This window comes from Gracilinanus agilis, chromosome 1 (assembly GCF_016433145.1).
Source record: "Gracilinanus agilis isolate LMUSP501 chromosome 1, AgileGrace, whole genome shotgun sequence".
Lineage (NCBI taxonomy): Eukaryota > Metazoa > Chordata > Mammalia > Didelphimorphia > Didelphidae > Gracilinanus > Gracilinanus agilis.
The window spans coordinates 331,658,348-331,678,604 of NC_058130.1; the positions used below are offsets into that span (position 1 = coordinate 331,658,348).

General features: G+C 36.4%; 1 protein-coding gene across 1 annotated transcript in view; it reads right to left on the reverse strand.

The window, feature by feature from the left end:
- ATG10 (autophagy related 10) overlaps nucleotides 1–20,257 on the reverse strand; it is a 339,677-nt gene that overhangs the window by 308,161 nt on the left and 11,259 nt on the right. The window contains exon 2 of the mRNA XM_044662921.1: nucleotides 9,276–9,383. Within this exon, the coding sequence (XP_044518856.1) occupies nucleotides 9,276–9,383 (108 nt within the window). The remainder of the gene's footprint in view (nucleotides 1–9,275; nucleotides 9,384–20,257) is intronic.

The window sequence follows — 20,257 nt, forward strand, 5'->3', positions numbered from 1 at the left end:
CCTCAAACCAGAGGTGCTAGTCCTCCCAGAACACCCCATACACTCCATGATAATAATAAATGATAATCAGTATAGGAAGTATAAATGTAGAACTTTTGGTCAGCTTGTTTAGTGATTACTAAATAAACAAAAATTTACTCTTTATGCCCCTGAGATCTTTTGGCACCCTCTGGGTTGTAGGAGGATTATTTATTCCCACAAGATAGACTCAGCTAGTTCTTTTCCTTAAAAGATAGTGAAGCACATGAGAAAGTGTTCTAAATCTCTAATAATTAGAGAAATGGAAATCAAAACAACTCTGAGGTATCACCTCACACCTAGCAGATTGGCTAAAATGAAAGAAGGGGAGAGTAATGAATGCTGGAGGGGATGTGGCAAAATTGGGACATTAATGCATTGCTGGTGGAGTTGTGAACTGATCCAACCATTCTGGCTGGTAATTTGGAACTATGCTCAAAGGGCTATAAAAGAATGCCTGCCCTTTGATCCAGCCATACCATTGTTGGGTTTGTACCCCAAAGAGATCATAGATAAACAGACTTGTACAAAAATATTCATAGCCACCCTTTTTGTGGTGGCAAAAAACTGGAAAATGAGGGTATGTCCTTCAATTGGGGAATGGCTGAACAAATTGTGGTATATGCTGGTTATAGAATACTATTGTGCTCAAAGGAATAATAAACTGGAGGAATTCCATGTGAACTGAAAAGACCTCCAGGAATTGATGCAGAGCGAAAGGAGCAAAGCCAGAAGAACATTGTACAGAGATCAATACACTGTGGTAAAACAGAATTTAATGGACTTCTGTACTAGCAGCAATGCAATGACCCAGGACAATTCTGAGGGACTTATGGAAAAGAACGCTGCTCACATTCAGAGAAAGAACTACAGGAGTGGAAACAGAAGAAAAACAACTGCTTGAACAAATGGGTTGAGGCGGACATGATTGGGGATGTAGACTTGAAACTACCACACCAATGCAACTATCAACAATTTGGAAATAGGTCTTGATCAATGACACATGTTAAAACCAGTGGAAAAACACATCAGCCATGGGGGGTGGGGGGAGAGCTCGGGGGGTGAAGGGGAAAGTAAGAGCATGAATTATGTAACCATGTTAACTTTTCTAAAAAATAAATATTAATAAATGTTTAAAAAAAAGATAGTGAAAAAGTTCTTGAGACCTAAATTAGCTCAGTGTCTTAGAAGATGTGGGCATAACTTCCTGGACACCCAAGCACAAAACAGGCAAGGGCTTTAGGGGTTTCAGTTCCTCCCTAAGGTCTCTGATTGGCCTGAGCAGTGACAACCAATATGGCAGAGGAAAGATGCATGTAACTATGACAACTGGTTATCCTCGCTGAATATAACTCATTTTATTAATCATTTGATGAACCATGAATGTTCATTTCTTTTCAATCTTAAATTTGAAGCACTAGAACCAGCCTTAGGCAGCCCTAGACTAGTCTGCCCTATCTGTTCCTCAGATTTTTTATTCTTATAAGAGCTTATAGATTCTTTTTTTTTACTAAAAACAAACTGTACATGCTTTGTATAAAGGACATAAATGTAAAACTGGTTTGTATTGGGGGGGGGTTACTGGTGATCTTTTCTTTCTGTAGTAAAATGACGCCTTCTTTTTTTCCTACTTTCACAACATGAGGAACAAGGAAATATGTATTATGTGATAATATATGTAAAACCTATATAATATTATTACCTGCCTTCTATTAGAGGTAAAATAGATATTGGGGTATGATAAGTTAGCAACTCTCAGACTGCCTTGGGTGGAACCTTGAGCTAAGGTCTTACTTAGGAATTCTGTGAGACATGAGAAGTGGGAAGTTCTATTAAGCCCAACACACACACAGACACACACACTCACTCACACTCTCTCTCTCTCTCTCTCTCTCCCTCTCTCTCTCTCTCTCTCTCTCGCTCTCTCTCGCTCTCTCTCGCTCTCTTTCACTCTCTCTCTCTGTTTCTGCTGGTGTTCCCTGCCCACAGAGGAGGCTAAAACTTTGGCTCTTGGGAATTCCTTGAACCAGAGAGACAGTTTTGGAAAGAAGAGAAAGTTGGAAGTTTTGAGAAGATCTGTGAAAGGAAGATCAACGATTAGAAGAAGAAAAATCTGGTTTTTGTTCCTCTGTGGTTATAGAGTGGAGCAGGCTTGACTCAGCCTTTCAAGCTAGAAGCCACCAGGTCCAAAAACCCTGACTGACTAGAAGTTGGAGAATTGAACTAAACAACTACAAGGAGGCAGTAACTTTATAACATATAAAAATAATAATTATTATAAATAGGGTTAGAGAGTTAGATATTGGGCTTTTTAGAATAGTTGTAAGGAGTCAGTGAAGCCTAATTTAGGCTGAATAGACTTTGTGAGAAGTCATATAAGTGGGAATGGGAATAAGCTAGTAATCCCTTAGAATTAGGTATTCCATCCTTACCCTTCCTTCAACCTTTTAAACCCTTATAAACTTTAATAAATAGAGGTTTGTTTTTACCTGCTGCCTCCACAGTTGTGTCAATCCCTATCCCTCAAGAAGGCCTTACTGTTACACAGGCTTCACTGTTCTTCTCAGCTTATAACAACTTCGTTACAAAGTTTGACGTGCTGGCCCTTCTTACCAACAAAACAGTCTGTGTTCAAAAATATCCACAATAGTTCTTGGGGAGGGAGGAAGAGAGGAGGAGAAAGACAGGGGCAAAAAAAGGAGACACAGATTTTTTAATTTAGCTAACCACTAATGTGAGAATTTGTTTCTCTTGAATAAACATATCTATTATAATTTATTATATATTTATAACTAATCATATGTTTTATATTATCATTGTTACATATTATGTTAACATGTTTTAAAAGTAAATATCTAAGCTTAAAAAAAGAAAGAATAAAACTCCATATGAAAGGAATTATTAGATATTCTTCTCTTTATGTAATGTTTATGAACAAATTATATTTAAATCAGATTTTCATTAGTCAGCTAACCTGATGTACTTACTAGTGCTAGGCACAGGCAGTACAAATACAAAGCCTGAAACAATTCCTGCTTATGCATAGCTTAAATTATAATTAGAGGGGCAGCTGGGTAGCTCAGTGGAGTGAGAGTCAGGCCTAGAGACAGGAGGTCCTAGGTTCAAACCTGGCCTCAGCCACTTCCCAGCTGTGTGACCCTGGGCAGGTCACTTGACCCCCATTGCCCACCCTTACCACTCTTCCACCTATGAGACAATACACCGAAGTACAAGGGTTAAAAAAAAAAATTATAATTAGACAACAAATACACACAAGCATCTCTAGAATAAACACGAAGTGGAAAAATATAAAACATAGACTAGCTAAAGACAAGATATTGTGGATAGGAGGTGTGAGGACCAGAAAGGGCTTCATGCAGAAGGTAGTACTTTTGGATTACCTCATTTAAAAATACTCCATAATAGGGTGCAGCTGGGTAGCTCAGTGGAATGAGAGCCAGGCCTAGAGATAGGAGGGCATAGGTTCAAATCCGGCCTCAGACACTTCCCAGCTGTGTGACCCTGGGCAAGTCACTTGACCCCCATTGCCTACCCTTACCAATCTTCCACCTATAAGTCAATACACAGAAGTTAAGGGTTTAAAATTTAAAAAAAATAATCCATAATATTCTACTATTAAAAATAATTCATTTAAGTATTGTAATTTCCTATACATAATTCCTTTGTAAAGTGTATGATAACCCTCAACTTATCTTTTCTGTAAATCCTTATGTCAAAAAGCAGGTTGGTTTTCTTAAAGTAAGAAACTCAAAGAAAATTATAATATTTTTTATGTCAATAAGACAAAACTCTGATTGCAATGGAGATAGTATAGCATAGTAGCAAAGGTGTTGAATTTGGAGTTGGAGTATCTGAATTCAAATCCTGACTCAGCTACTTTTCACTACCTGTGTGACTTTGAATAAGTTATTTAAACTCTCTAGGCCTCAGTTTCTATTTGTAAAATAAAAGGTATAGATGATATGACCTCTAAATCTATGACCCTATGATCCTGGTCCTACCAACCATAATTTTAACCACCACCCATTCATGCCCTTACAACATATTTAACTCATCCCTGTTCTTTCATAAAGCCTCCACAAGGGTTCCAATCAAAGTTCTGAGGACCTTCCTCTGGTTCCTCTGACACTGTCTATATATTAGTCTATCAGTCATCCTTTGCTGTCACATGCCAACCTATCCTTTTTCCAATTATATATTTCTCTGAAATATTTTAAACCATGTCTCTTAGGCAAGGCTTCATTTGAAATGAAGTATAGCCAACTCATAATTACCAAATCTTCTCTATGTATATATTAAAATATATGTATAATTTATTATACATTCTATAACATATTTTTTATATTTGAAAATTATACTTAATAAATGCTGGGAAAATTGGAAAACAGTATGGAAGAGATTAGGTCTAAATCAACATCTCACATCCTATACCAAGATAAATTCAGAATGGGTAAATGATTTAAATATAAAGAAGAAAACTATAAAATTAGGTGAACATAGAATAGTATACCTGTCAGATCTATGGGAAAGGAAAGAATTTAAGACTAAGCAAGAGACAGAGAATATTACAAAATGCAAAATGAATAATTTTGATTACATTAAATTAAAAAGGGGTTGTACAAACAAAACCAATGCAACCAAAATTAGAAGGGAAGCAACAAATTGGGAAAAAAATCTTTATAACAAAAACCTCTAACAAAGGTCTAATTTCTCAAATTTATAAGGAGCTAAATCAGTTGTACAAAAAAAAGTCATTCCCCAGCTGATAAATGGGCAAGAGTCATGAATAGACAATTTCCAGATAAAGAAATCAAAACTATCAATAAACACATGAAAAAGTGTTCTAAATCTCTCATAATTAGAGAAATGCAAATCAAAACTACTCTTAGGTACCATCTCACACCTAGTAGATTGGTTAATATGATAGCAAAGGAAAGTAATAAATGTTGGATGGGATGTGTCAAAATTGGAATACTAATACATTACTGGTTGGAGTTGTGAATTGATTCAATCATTCTGGAAGGCAATTTGAAATTATGCCCATAGGGCTTTAAAAGACTGCTTACCCTTTGATCCAGTTATACCACTGCTAGATTTTTACCCCCCACCCCCAAAGAGATAATAAGGAAAAATACATGTACAAAAATATTTATAGCCACTCTCTTTGTGGTAACAAAAAATTGGAAAATTAGGGGATACTCTTCAATTGGGGAATGACTGACTCCTATGTGAATGTATTCTATTTCTCCCCACCCAACCCTCAAATAGTAAGGATGCAGAGACTATTTCATTTTTTTCTTTGGGACCTAAAACCAATAGTTATACCTTATATATATTATTTAGAAAATATTCTTGAGTTGAATTAAGAAAGGCATTCTCTTCCCTATCTAACCAGTTCCTTCCCTTCTGCCTTCAAACATACCCAAGCTATAAAAGATTCTGCTTGAGTACTCCCTTCTACATGAAGCCCTCCCTGATCCCCTTAACTTCAAATGAACTCTCTCCCTAAGGATCTTGTACTTACATCTATGTTTTTCTTTTTTAGAGCATAGACTTCCTGTAATTAAGGATTTTTTTTTTGTCTTTGTATCCCTAGGGCATCTGGCACAGGGTTTGGCTTAATGAATGTTCGTGGATTGGTTAACAAGAAAAAGAATTTGAAAAACAAATACAAAATGAAAACCAAACAAAATAGGGCAAACCCAGTATCCTTAAAAGAACAACCTTTTCTAAGCATTTCTAGTGGCCCAATTTAGATAAAATTGATAAAATAATCATAAAGCATTCTCATCTGATTAATGAGCATTTCTAGATGTCACCATGACAAAGACCCACCATGCTGGTCTCTGGGTATCTTCATGATATACTCAGCATGGTACCCTTCCCTGCCTTGTCTCCATCACCTTCCAACTTTAGCTCTGAGAACAATAATTAAATTATATCTGGAAAGAACATGGCAATCAATTGTCATGAGTCAGCATCACTGTGAATTTCCTGTTCAAAACATTTCTCCCTGGCCACTACTGCCTTATGTGTGTTCAGCCTTCCCTCTCTCAATTCCCATAATGTAAACTCCTTGAGAGCAGGGATTATCTTGTTTGCTTGTTCTGATATCCCTTATATTTAGTACAATTTCTGGCACATCATGCTTACTACCTTTTCATTCATCTTCATTTATTAAAGCAGAGCAGTTTGGTGTAGTAAGAAGAGCCCTGGCTAACTGGGAATAAATCATTATATCTCTCTTAAGTTTCATTTTCCTCAGCTACAAAGCAATCATGAGAATTGTAACTTACAAGGGCTGTGAGGATCAAATGAGATGTTTGTAAAAAACACTGTTAACTTTTAGGTATTACATAAATTATAACAAATTAAGTTATCCCCAAGGTATTTTTTTGCTAACCCCTTTTTAGTCAAATTCAAATGCCTGCACATTCTAAAAATAATATAATGAAGCTATTTCTCTAATTATTCTAGATTTCATGCTTTTTCAATAATTTAAGTTACTATAAATTTATCTGAATTAGTGACACTTTATTGTAACTAAAAAAGCTGGATTACATTAACTAAATGGTGTGGAAGTTCTAGGATTTTTCTAAGGTACAAAAGATATTTTTGTCAAGGAAGAATCAGCTACATTTATGGGTGCTTGAAATCTGATACTCTCTAAAGATTTCTCCATTTTAGGATTTTTTCAAAATGCCTTTCTATAGCCATTTTCTTACATCAGATGGAAATAATTTTGACATTTCTCCTTCTCAATAATTCCATATGGTCAAAATGCCCTAAAGGTAAGCATGTATTAAAAACTCTGTACTGCATTTAAAAAGGCTAGGATGCAATGCTCCATTTCTGGAAATTTGTTGCTTTGTGGAAAATAAGGCTTCTAATAGCAACAAGTTTTTCCAAAGAAAGTCGCCTGGAAAGTCTGATTCCAACTATACCCTAAGGCTATTAAATTCTCAAAGTAACTGGTCAGACTCAAGGCAACTCATATTTGGAGAACTCCCAAGAATCCTATGGCTATCACCGTCAAAATTCAAAGCCTAGAGTTAGGATATAGGATCAGGGACAATCTTCCAGTACACCCAAACCCCTGAAACATACTAAGAACTACCCTGTAAGGTCTTCAGCCTAGCAATGACCCAGGATTCAATTAAATTCAATAAGCATTTTTCAGAGAGGCCACTATGTAGGAAAGCTTGACAAAGCCAATGTCCTTTTCTCCACCCAAATCTTTCTTGACATCCTTGCAGCATTTTACACCTTTACTGCACCCTCTCCTTCAGAAGACTCTCCTCTTCTGGCTCTCTTCCTATATGTTTGACAGATCCTTCTCAGGGGCCTTTGAGGAATCATTATCCATGCCCTGCCCCCTAGGCATAAGTTTAGGTATCCAAGGGTTCTGTTCTGGGTCATTTTCTCTTTTTATCCCTTCTGGGTGATCTCAGGAGTTCCCAAAGTTTCAGTGATCTACCTAAATCTCAGATCTATATCTTTTACCTTCATCTCTCTCCTCTGTTCCAATTTATCTATTAGACATTCCTACTACATGTCCCATGCACATCTCAAATCTAACATGTTCAAACAGAATTCATTCAATTTTCACCAAAATCTATTATTATTATTCATAACTTCTCTATGGCTGTTGAAGCCATCAACATCAAGTCACCAAGGTGCTCATTCTTAATTTTTCACTTTTGCTCACTCCACATATCCAACCAGTTTCCAATCCATACTGTTTCTCCCTCTACAACATTTCTCACATATTCCCTTCTCCATTTGTAGCCATGACACTGGTTCAGGTCACCATGACCTCTTTCTCAAACCATTATAATACCTCTAATTGATCTTGGCTCAAATCTTCTTCCACTCCACAATATACATCATCCGCATAGCTTTGACCAAAGTAATACTTCTAAATCATAAAGGTGACTATGTTCAAATATGGACTCAAATTCTATCTGCCTCAAGTTTCCTCAACTATAAATAGAGATGATAAAAGCACCTACTTCGAGGATCAAATGAGTGCCTGGGCATGTGATAGACACTTCAGAAATGCCTATTTCCTTCCCTTTCTTTCATCCTTTCTTCCTACCATGCTCAAGGGGTTACTGTCTTCATCCTGAATCAAATACAAAATCCCATGTTGTCATTCAAAACTCTTCACAACCTGATTCCAACATACCTTTCCAGGCTTATTCCATATTACTTTACTTCATATACACTAAATTACAGCCAAACTGCCCTCTTATTGCTTCTCACACCAGATATCATATCTCCTCTCCTTGCTTTTGCATGGGATGCCTCTCTGTTAGGCACACACTCCCAATTTGGAGAAGATGTAGTTTTGTTCAAAGCTCAGCTCAACACCACCCCCTGCATGAGACCTTTCCTGATCTTCCCAGGTACTTGTACCTCCTCCTTCCTAAATGACCTCATAGGTAATGTCTTCATGTCTTTTGTATTTATTCTTCTTTGTGTTCATGCTGGTTCCCCTGACAGATTGACTATGCACTCCTTGGGAGCAGGAATTCTTTGCACTTTTGTTGTTAAATTGCTAGAGCCCAGCATAGTGCCTGGGACATCATAAATTCTCATTGATTAATTAATGGGGTACAACTCATCCCAGTGAAGGGAAAATCTACATTGATAAGCTCTTAGATCCATTGTGATATTGAAGTAAATTCACACATATTTAGTATAAATGAATAGATGCATTCAAAAAATAAGTCTTATAGTTGTTGAAAGAGAGAATATATGTGTGTGTGTGCATGGATATAAATATGTATGTACACTGAACAATCTTGAAAATATCTGCAAGTATCCATTCAGTAGTAATTCTAAGAAGATGTAAGAATGAAAGCAAATGTATCAGAAAACCTAATAAATTCACATACTGTGACATTAGCTAAAATGTCTTTTTTGATGATCTTGATTACTAAGTAAGAGTTTAAACCAACTATTTTGACAACTTACAGTATCATTTGTCCCTTTACATTCAAAGAATTCCTTTAAGATAAGCTAAGGATTTTACTAAGCAAGCCATTCATTAGCCTAATGCAAAGAGCTGTATGATATTGAAAATAATAAAACTAAAACTTAAAAATATATTCCATAATTCTAATTTTCAGCTAATTCAAACCAGCTTTCTCTTCACTAGATTTAATTAATGATATTTTACTGAAATAATGCAACACAATGTCTTTATGAAATAACAAAATTACTGTTCCCACCTTTGAATTTCTCCATTCCCATCCATCACATATTTCCTCTGAATGTTTAATAAATTCTGCACAATGCTGTTTGAATGTTTTTTCTTCTAAGAACTCATTTTCCGCCATCTGTGGGAGAAAAAACCCTCAGAGTTAGCATTAAAAATAGAAGGAACACTAAAACAATGTTAATTGTTCAGCCAAAATTTGATTCAACAAGTTTAAAAAGATTATTACATTTTCATTATAAGAAAATAAGGTAAAAATCAGAAACCTAGATTTAAATTCATCATTTTTTTAACTGAGGTATAATATAAAAGTAGCATGAAGCATAACACTTCTCCTTTATATTATAATGATACAGTTTATATAGCAGTTGAACTTGAGATGGGCAGCATATATAAAACAACACTACAGTACTGTTCTCTTAAGAGTTTTGTCTTATTTCAGTTCTCCTGGGCAGATAATGCTTTTCAGTTTCTGTAGCACTTCCTACCTGTCCTTCCACCTCCATTCTATTCTGCCCTTCCACTCCAGGAGTTTCAGAGAAAAAAGTGATTAGTGGCAATTGTATGGGAGAATTTAGGTAAAAGAGGGAAAGAAAGACTAAAACCATTTCTGCTGAGCATATAGTAATAAGTGAATACTAATTTTTTTCTCTATTTTAAATGAGAAAAATAGGCATAACAGCTTATATTTCTAAATCACACTTAAAGCTTTTTTTTTTATCCATTTCTATCTTATGAAGTATAAACATTATATATATTGTGCAGATGAGGAAACTGAGGAAAAGAGTGTTGAAGTGATTTACAAGGATCACACAATATCAGAGCTAGGATGTGAACCTAGGTGTCTTCCTTACAATGAATTCCAGGGTACATCCCATTACCACTTACTGTCTATGGAGATTTCACATTTTGAATGGAAATCATAATAGTGGTTTGGGAAGTAGAGAAGAGAGATAGGAGAGGCACATAAGAAGGAGAAAAGAGAAAGAAAACTGGGGGGTGGGGAGGGGTGTCCTAAAGATAGTGTGTTAAAGTATAGCTTGGAAATTATTTAGCCTTTCTTTCTGTTCCTCCTCACCAGTGTTTTGCTTTTTGTGCTGAAAGGAATAATGAACTGAAGGAATTCCATGTGAACTGGAAAGGAACTGATGCAGAGCCAAAGGAGCAGAACCAGGAGAACATTGTACACAGAGACTGATACATTATGGCACAAGCGAATGTATTGGACTTTTCTACTAGCAGCACTGCAATGACCCAGGAAAATCCAAAGGAATTCATGAGGAAGAACGCTATCCACATCCAGAGAAAGAACTCTGGGGACAGAAATACAGATGAAAATATATGATCAATCATGTGGTTCAATAGGGACATGATTAGGGTTTTATGTTAAAAGATCACTTTACTGCAAATATGAATAACATGGAAATAAGTTTTGAACAACCCAATGGAACTGCTTGTCATCTTTGGGAGGGAGAGGTAAGATGGAGACAATCATGAATCATGTAACCACAGAAAAATATCCTAAATTTAAAAAAAAGAAAATTACTTAGCCTTTAGATTATATTCACTTGTCAACTTTACAAAACCTGCAAGCTTGAAATTCTTATTAAACACAGAGACTACCTATTTGAAAATTAGATAAATAAAAATAACCTGCAATTAGCTGAAGTGTAAAATATGTAGCAATTTATTACATAGAAATATCAATTTGTATAACTGGAAGGACCTCGTCCAACACTCATTTTACAAATAAGAAAATGGAAGCTTCAAGATGTCAGGTGACACCAAAGGCATGCCATGATTATATGCAAAGCTAAGAATAGAACTTGTGATACCCAATACATATTAATTCTGTCTCCCCTTTCCATTATTTTAAAGTCTTAACACTTAAATACAGGAGACCCAAAAAACCACCAAGACCAATCTAAAATCTGAGAAGTTGAAAGATATTTTGGAACCCTTCCTCCACAAGGAGAAGACCTGAAGAGTTTCTACTAAGTAAGTTCATACATTTCTGAGAAAAGAGGAGCAAAATGGTTTGTATAAATGAAAGATCTGATTAAGCAGAGAATAGATTTTTTTAAAAAGTTAAATCCAATTAAACAGAACATAACTAACTAGAACCTTTGATTAACTGAAACTTTTTTATCCTGCTTTAATTAGAAAGAAGTAAATAACAAGATAAGAAAATGACCACATGGATTTTTTTAATTCAATTATCAGAGTATATATCTTAGAGTCACTGATTCCAAAATCATAGAAGCAAAAAGTTGGAAAGGCCCTAAGAAGTATCTCGTTCCACAATTAGCAACATGAACTTTATTATCTCCCTGACAAATGATCTAATCATCCAAATCCAAGTATCCTTAAACTGGATTCCTCAAACTATATTTCTAGGGATCCATGAACAATGAGAGGGAAAAGGGGATTAGTCAACTATGACTTGTTTGAAGCTCTCTTGGTTCACGGAGCTCATAACTTCTCTTTCTAGGTTTTCAAAAACCAAATTCTGAGAGCAGTACACAAATCAAAAACCAAACAAAATAACAGAAAAGCAGGCACTTTTTGCTTAATAGGCAGAAAACTGGTAGAAAGAAATAATTAGAACACTCAAGAAGGGTATTCTGAGTATGTTGGAGACTGTTGCTGATTGTGACTACTCCTAGCGTCTAGTCCATTAGCAAGATTCTATCAATTACTCAAAGCTGACATCTGTAGTTTAAAAAAAAAAAGTATTGGGGAAGTTACAGATAACTGGAGCCTAGGGCAATTCATCCAATTGTCTATAGTTTGCAGCAGGGGAACCACAAAAAAACTGACGATTTGAAATCAGAAAGTAAAGGGGTCATACAATCGTCAAGCATGTGTTAAATCAGAGGAATTTGACCTCCCTGCTATAAAAGATGAGTAAACTGGATGAATGTCTCTATGGTAAAACCATCAAAAGATCAGATCCAACTGAAATGTGAACCTGGAGTGTGTCTTAGATGATACCTTACTACTCTAAGGGTAAGTTTGAGAACTCAAATGTAATGTTGCCAAGGAGGAAAGGCTTTATATTCCAGTCCAACAACACCATTGCCAAAGAACCTGCCTAGCAAAGGTGGATCACCAAAAGAGGTTGGTCATTTTGTGTGTGTGAGTGTGTGTGTGTGTGTGTGTGTGTGTGTGTGTGTTTTACAGAGAGATAATAAAAGATATCATATATGCATGTATGCATACATGTGCACATATTTAACATACCAGTACATGCCTGTATATACACACATATACTCATTAACAATGTCTATATTTTTGCCCACGTGTTTATTCATTCTTCATTTTCAAAGGGGACCAGTGACATCACAGGGCAATGTCTTGGCTGGCAACATGAATTTAAGTGCTCCTAGTGGGTTAACTTCACTCTCTCTTCCAGAGTCACTGAAGTCCAGTGGCAAGACAAAAGTCAGAAGAACTGGTGACACCCAGGATACAGTGGATGGCCTTGGCATCTTTAATGTTTGATCAATCTTCAAGTGCCTACTTCAGCCACTTTCCTGGCTGTGGGGAAAAAAAAACTGCCTCATCTGCCCTTTCTGCTGGAGGAAGTCTTCACGTTCTTGGGTGAAGACACCCCCCCAACTCACTGACAGGTTTGAGGTCTAATGGTTACCTTCAACCTCCTGCTGAAAAGGTCTTTCAAGAGAATGGCTGGTGTACATTGCTACAGGTTTCTTGGAGCCACAGAAGAGAGTTGGTTGACAGCCCTGAAAGGAGCTTCACAAGTCTTCACACCACAAGTGCTGGTCTTCCCTGAACACCTCATACACCCCATGCTTGCATTCACAGATGCCACAACAGGTAATTAATTGTCTAAAGTATACAGAAATTGCAATTTGCAATAGTGAAGAAAGTATCCATACTGATGAAATAAAAAATCTTTTGAAGTATTGTAGAAGACCTCAGGGGCATTACTGATTAAACCAAATTTCATTTGCTTTGCTATTTCTTTTATTCCCCCATGCAATTATTTGCCATTATAAAATATTTCCCATCCATTCTCTTGTTTCTACTTATACAAGCATTTGTATTTATGTATCCATCCCCTTATTTCTACTTATTTAGGTTAGAGTTAATAAGGGGGAGACCATACTTAACTCTAATCTGGACTGATAGCTTTCTAATTGATCTCATTGCTTCCTGTCTCCCCACTCTCCAAAATCTCCATTCTCCTGACAGAATGATTCATTTAGTACACAGATATGACTACATCACTTCCCCCATCAAAAACCTTCAATGCTTCCCATTATCTACAGGATAAAATACCAACTCCTGGATCTGGCATTGAAGGGTTCCAAGAGTTGGCTCCTACTTATATTTCCAGTCTTGTTTCATACTATTCCACTTTGGATACCTTCCTTTAACCAAGCCAAACTGGATTATAAGCCTTCTCTGATATTTCTTGTCTCCTTACCAAGATTCATTTACATCTATCCTTGAAAATATACCTCCCTTACCTATGAAAGCCTTCCCTTCCTTCATGGCCCAATTCAAAGTGCCAGCTACATTAGCCTCCTTTCTTGATGCCAACCCTACAATTAACTATTTAAATTTACAGTATTTAGAGTTGTAAATTACCTGAAAGATCATCCAAGCCAATGCCTTTGTTTTTACAAATAAAGAAAATAAATGAGGTTAAGTGATTTGCACAAGATAACATAATAAGTAGCATTTCTGAGATTTGAACCCATCTCCTCTCACTCCAAATTCATTGTTCATAGCATTCTGACTGGCACTGGTTAAAATTTACCTTTCAAGAAGGTTCTTTGCATCATGCTTCTGTGTCCATGCAGTACACTAATCAGATCATAAACTTTTTGAGGACAGAAACTGCAATTTTCATCTTCATATACACAGAGCCAAGCCCAGTGACTTGAGCACAGCAGGCATATGCTTAACTTTAAACTAAAAATAAAATTTAATAAATGTTTTTGAATTGAATTCACCATCATTAGCACTATGCCACGTAGTCCTGTTTAAGAAAAACTCATGTTCAGAATAATGAGATCCTAACTCATCAAGTGCAGATTAAATTGCATTCAGCATATTGCTGTTATCAAGGCAGGGAAGTATACAAATATATTTAGAAAAAAATTTAATGATTCAAACAAAACTTTAGTTAATGTTAAAATCAGTCAGAATATTTCAAACCCCAAACATTTCAATTAACTGGGAGTTAACCATACTAGTCAAAATAAGTACTGAAAATTACAAATTTATTCAATAGCAATTACAAATTACAAATTTATTCATTATCCAGTTAACATAATAATGGTACTAGAAAGATAAAACATAAAACAAAGTGATTAATTTTGGTTACATATTTTCGAGCAATTTAAAGTCTTGGCTTCACTAAAGGATATGACATCCAACAACTCAAATACTACACAACTTGACTATAAAACAAGAACTGTATTAAAAAGGACCTGTATATCTACATTTAGATCATACAGATGTGTTATATAATTAATGATGGTTTCTTGCTCAGGTGTATTTTTAGCTCATTAAAAATTAAAATCTAGCACAATTAACAAACATGATTAAACCTTTCAACAGTTTTAATACAGGTCCTCTCAAGGTTCTAAGCTTTTAGAAATACAAATTGGGATATTGGAACTTTCATTCATTAGATGGCATGGTACTCTGCAAAGAGCCCTGAGTCAGCACATTTATGTTGGAATCCACAATTATCAGATATATGATTGTGGGCAAGTCATTTAGTCTCTCCGGGGTCCAGTTTCCATCTATAAAATAGGGATGGTAATACTTTTATACATGACACTCTGGGCCTAACGACTGGCCCCATGCCTAGTATTCCCTTCCTGCTCACTTCTACCTCTTGGAAACCCTGATCTCCTTAGTTGAAGTGTCAGCTTCTATAGTAAGTCTTTCCTGAACCACCCCATCAATTAATACAAAGTAAATACTCCCTACATTTCCTTGTATTCAATGTGTGTGTGTGTGTATGTTAAGTTGCTCCCCCATTAGACTTTAACCACTTGAGGGGTCATGTCACTTTTTGTCATTTTATCTCCAGTCTTTAGCACAGTACCTGGTACATGAGCATTTCATAAATGTTCAATGATCCACTGATTAATAGTGTCCCAAAAGTCTTAGTGTAGCTTTAAGCTTTAGCAGTTTAAATTGTTTTAAAAGCAATTAAAGTGAAGTGACTTGTCCAAGGTCATAGCACTAGGAAGGGTCTAAGGCCAGAATTCAACCCAGGTCCTCCCAACTCCAGGCTTGGTGCTCTATAATTACTACTGTTTTGTTTTGTTTTTTACAAAGACCCTGAAACACTATCAAAATGTGAATTGTTATAGTATTTTCATGTTCTCAAATCACTTTCCTCACAACAACCCTGTGAAGCTAAAGGATACAAATATTATTCCCATTTAATCAACAAACACTTACTAAGTATTTACACTGTAACAGACACTATGCTAGGTGATAGGGATGCAAAGACAAAACAGTCTCTGCTCTCAAAGAATTCACAGATTAGGAAACTGAGGCTCAAATAGGGAAAGGAGCTGGCTATAAGTGAAGGAGCAAGCCAGTGACTATCAGAGGCAACATTTTAAGTCTGGCTTCTTGTCTCCAGGTCTAATCCATCTTCTTTCCACTGCATCATCCTGTCTCTCTATAATGATAATTACAGTGAAGATACAATACAAATATACAAACATATAATACCTACAGTAATTCTCACCCCAGGGTTTGCCAGCATATTCAACCCATGCTCTGTGCATGCCTACGAGTAAAGCTCAATGTCAAAGATAATCCTTAAAGATAATCTTATAGACAATAAACACTTGATATTTTTAAACAGATATACAAGTCCAAGGGACTATTAAGAACCAAAGCAGTCTTAATTCTATATATAGGGGCAACTAGGTAGCACAGTGGACAGAGCACCAGGCCTGGACTTATGAAGACCTGTGTTCAAATATGGCCCCAGGCATTTCCTAGCTATGTGACCTTGGGCAAAAGACTAGCCCTTGCAGCATTTCTGCCTTAAATTCTATATACAAAACCTAATTCCAAACCACACATTTTCATCAGTTAGGAGTCTTTCATTTCATATCAAAACAAATATTTCATAGCAAAAAATTAGATACTGAATAGTCTCTTACTTCAGTTCATATTTACTAAAAAGCTATTTTAATTTTTTTAAACTTCTCACCAAAAAACTTTCAGATACAGCTAAAGGCTGAACGCTTTCCAAAGAGCAGAAAAGACTTAAAACTACTGATATTACAACTCTTTGGAAAAGCAAGTCTAGTGAACTCTTACCTTGAATAAGCATCATTCAATTACTCTTTTTCATTTAAAACAATTTCCATCGACTATCCTCCAAAACAGTGGTTCCCAAACTTTTTTGGCCTACTGCCCCCTTTCCAGAAAAAATATTACTTAGCCCCCTGGAAATTATGAAACTATTTCTTGAACTCAGAATAGAATGTAATACAAAAAAAGTGTGGCCATCACCGCTCCCCTGGATTGCTGCAGCACCCACCATGGGCGGTGGTGCCCACTTTGGGAATCATTGCTCCAAAATAACATGTTGTATGATTTCTTTTCTAGTGTAGGTAGAGCTTAGTTTTCATTACTTTTGGTCAGTGACATTTCTTTTTATGAATCTAAAAGTCACAAAAAATTAAAATTACCTAGAATGGGGAAATGAGGCTAAAAAAGATAAAGAAAAACAAGTATCCAAACTTTCTGAATATATCAGTTCATTATAAGATTGTGATTTCCACAGTGTAGTATAGCCCATCTCAAAAGCTTACAGGGTCTAAAAAAGTTATCTTCCTGGGGAAGGGGATTATTAGCATGGCTAAATGGAGTTGGTCAAAAGAAAAAAAGATCTGGCAGCTCCACAAAATTATGGGGCACTAAAAGACGGTCAAAGTTTAGAAAGAAGATACTATTCAAGGAAAACCAGATGTGCTCTGTAGGCAGACCAGTCACTAGTATGAGCATCACTTGGATCAAAGTATGACCCAGGAATAATGTACTTCCCCCACCTCCCCACAAGCTGCACATGCAAGAGGCTGAGATTGTCTTCTCTCTTCTGTCCCCTAGGTATACAGACAGGCTCTTTTCCCTGTAGGGCTTCCTATACCTATTACATAGACCTTTTACAGTCGCTGTTCCTGTTTTGTTTTGTTTTTTCAATTGATTTTCACTTTTTTACATAAGTATCTTTCTCCATGGTTTTGAATGACTGTAAATGTCCCCAGAATCTGCTAAATATGGGGGAGAAGAAACAGTTCTGAGATTATTTTCTAAAAGCTAGGATTTTCTTACCCAGTTTGATGGTCAAGTAAACCACCTGGGAGCACATTTTATGAGCTATTTGTCCTCCATTTTCATAGTAAAATCCCAAAGTCAGAATCAGAATGGGGCCTGGAACTTTTTTCTTTTTCCCTCAGCTTGAATTGTTACTATTGGTGGTAACCTCCCTGTCTGAATCTCAGCCAAGAAGACCTCCCCAAGGCTAAGTATTTATCCAATCTTCTCCCCATCCCCTCTCCCTCCTACTACTAATAATAGTAGTAGGTAGTTTTTGTATATCACTTTAAGCTTTGCAAAGCACTCCTATATCATCTTATTTGAGCCCTATAGTAATTCTGTGAGATGAGTGTTATTTGCCTATTTTACAGATGAAAAAACTAATGCTGAAAAGTTAAATGACTTGCCCAGGTCCAGCTCCTATGAAGCTAGATTTGAATTTGAGTCTTCTAATCTTTAAATTCAGTGTGCTCTATGTGCTATACTCCTGGGCTGCCCCTAGATTTTGGAAAGAGGAATGGAAGAAGAAATGAAGGCAAGGGACTAAAGGAGAAAGTCTTGCCCAAAATGGCCCAGTAGGTGGAGACAGGACTATGAGGTTTTCGACCATGCCCTTTTCTGACTGGGAGAGGCAGAGAGAAAAAAACTTAAACCACTTACTGGCAGCTACAGTGAGCCTAAGCAGCTAGAGTATATTATGCATTTTTTAAAAGTAACTAAGATTATTTCTAACCACCTATACCAGTCTTTCCCATAAGAAGTGGCAGCTATCAGAAAAGCCTGTGGTGCCAAATCTTTACTTTGTTAGGTGATATTTACTATAGGATAAGTGTATTTTATTTTTAATTACAAGACCTAGAATCTGAAAAGCCACTTCCCCTCTTCAGATGCAGCTGTTGGCTGGAAATAGGACATAGCAACCTTACTGAACACAGGGATGTGAGTAGAGCAAGCAAAAGAACCAAGGAAAAGGTATATCCTATTTATAAGTATTTATAAGATATAAGAATATCCTATTTATAAGTGGGACTGTCATTATCATTATACCAGTAAACTTATCAATTACCAAGGTGAGTTCCAGGTCTACAATAGCTCTCCCATCTCTCTGTTCCCACTATCGCCAGCCTAATGTGAGTCCTCAATTTCCTGCTACCTAAGCTCTCACTCCTTTCTAACCATTCTTCGCATAGCTACCAATCATCATCTTTACAAGGAGAGGCTCAAACAGGTGAATTTCAGTTATTTACTTCACCTCACAGTTCTCCATCAGCCCTTGCCAGCAAGAGAGCACGTCACCCCAAAGCCATTACAATCTCAGACCCTTGTTGCCATAGTGCCATTCTTTGGGATCTGCTGTCCAGTCTCCACAGAAACCAAAGCCAAATCCTCTATACATCCCTAACAAGTTATCATCTTGCCTTTGCTTAATGACATTGCAGGGAGTGGGGTAGAGAGGGACCCATTGTTCTCTGAGGCCGCTGATTCAGTTTTCAGATAGCTCTGATTCTTAGAAAACTTTTTCCTTATATCAAGCCTAAATCTGACCTTTTTTAACTTCTACCCACTCCTAGTTCTTGCCATTGGGGAGCAAGCAGAATAAGTCAAATCAATCCCTCTTAGAAAGAAAAGGCTTTGAAGAAAGGTATCACCTTGGCTCTACCATTTATTAGTGAGAGACCTCTGGGTAAACGATGCCTGGAAAAAATAATAGCTCACATTTATATAGTGCTTTCTGGTTTACAAAACATTTCCCTCACATCACTATTAGGTATCCTCAGGTTAGGGAAGGGAAAAGGAGAGATGAAATAACTCACCCAAAGTCACATGCCTAGTGTTAAAGCCAAGACTAACACTCCTTCTGATCCCAAATACAGTTATTTCCACGCAAAATACTACTTACTATTAAGCTATTAGCAATTTAGTTTAAATTAGTTCCACAAGATTACAAGTCTTGCAAGGAACTCAGGAACGGGATACTGGATTACTTAATGCTGGCAGGTGAAGAAGTAAATAGGAAAGAGTTTAGAACACAGGGCTACTGGGTACATGAGTGTGGTGCTGTGGTGGGGGGCCTAGGCAACCATAACATTTTATGAGCACCTAAGGGTACTGAAATGGAGCAGTAAAAAAAAAAAAAATGGGACAGATGGAAAACACAGCCTACTTCACAATTTTTTCCTGCTAACAAACATATGGACTTGGAATAGCTGTTAAAAAGTTACAGAATGAATTCTCTACAATGGCCTTTAGCCAAAAGCAATACAGTTCTGACCTAAAAGATATGTTTTCCTTATGGCTTTTTGGTTTATTTTTCTAAAACACAAAAGAACACTCAGGACAGTTGTGCAGCAACCAATGCAAATGAACTAAGAATTAGGCCAATATTTAGCTTTCAAAGAATATCTCATGAAAGGTTTGTTTTAATTATTTAGAAATATTTGTTAGAGCCACTTCGAAGGTAGAGTTTAGACAAAAAAAAATCATTCAATCATGCTGATTTTAAATGCGTTAGCCTTTCTTACAACATAGGATCGAAGAACTTGAGATCATCTAGTCCACCATCCCTAATTTACAGAGATGGAAGCTTGAGGACCAGGAAAGCTAAGTAACTTGCTCAAGTTTATATAAATAGTAAGTTCAGAGCTGAGATATGAACCCAGG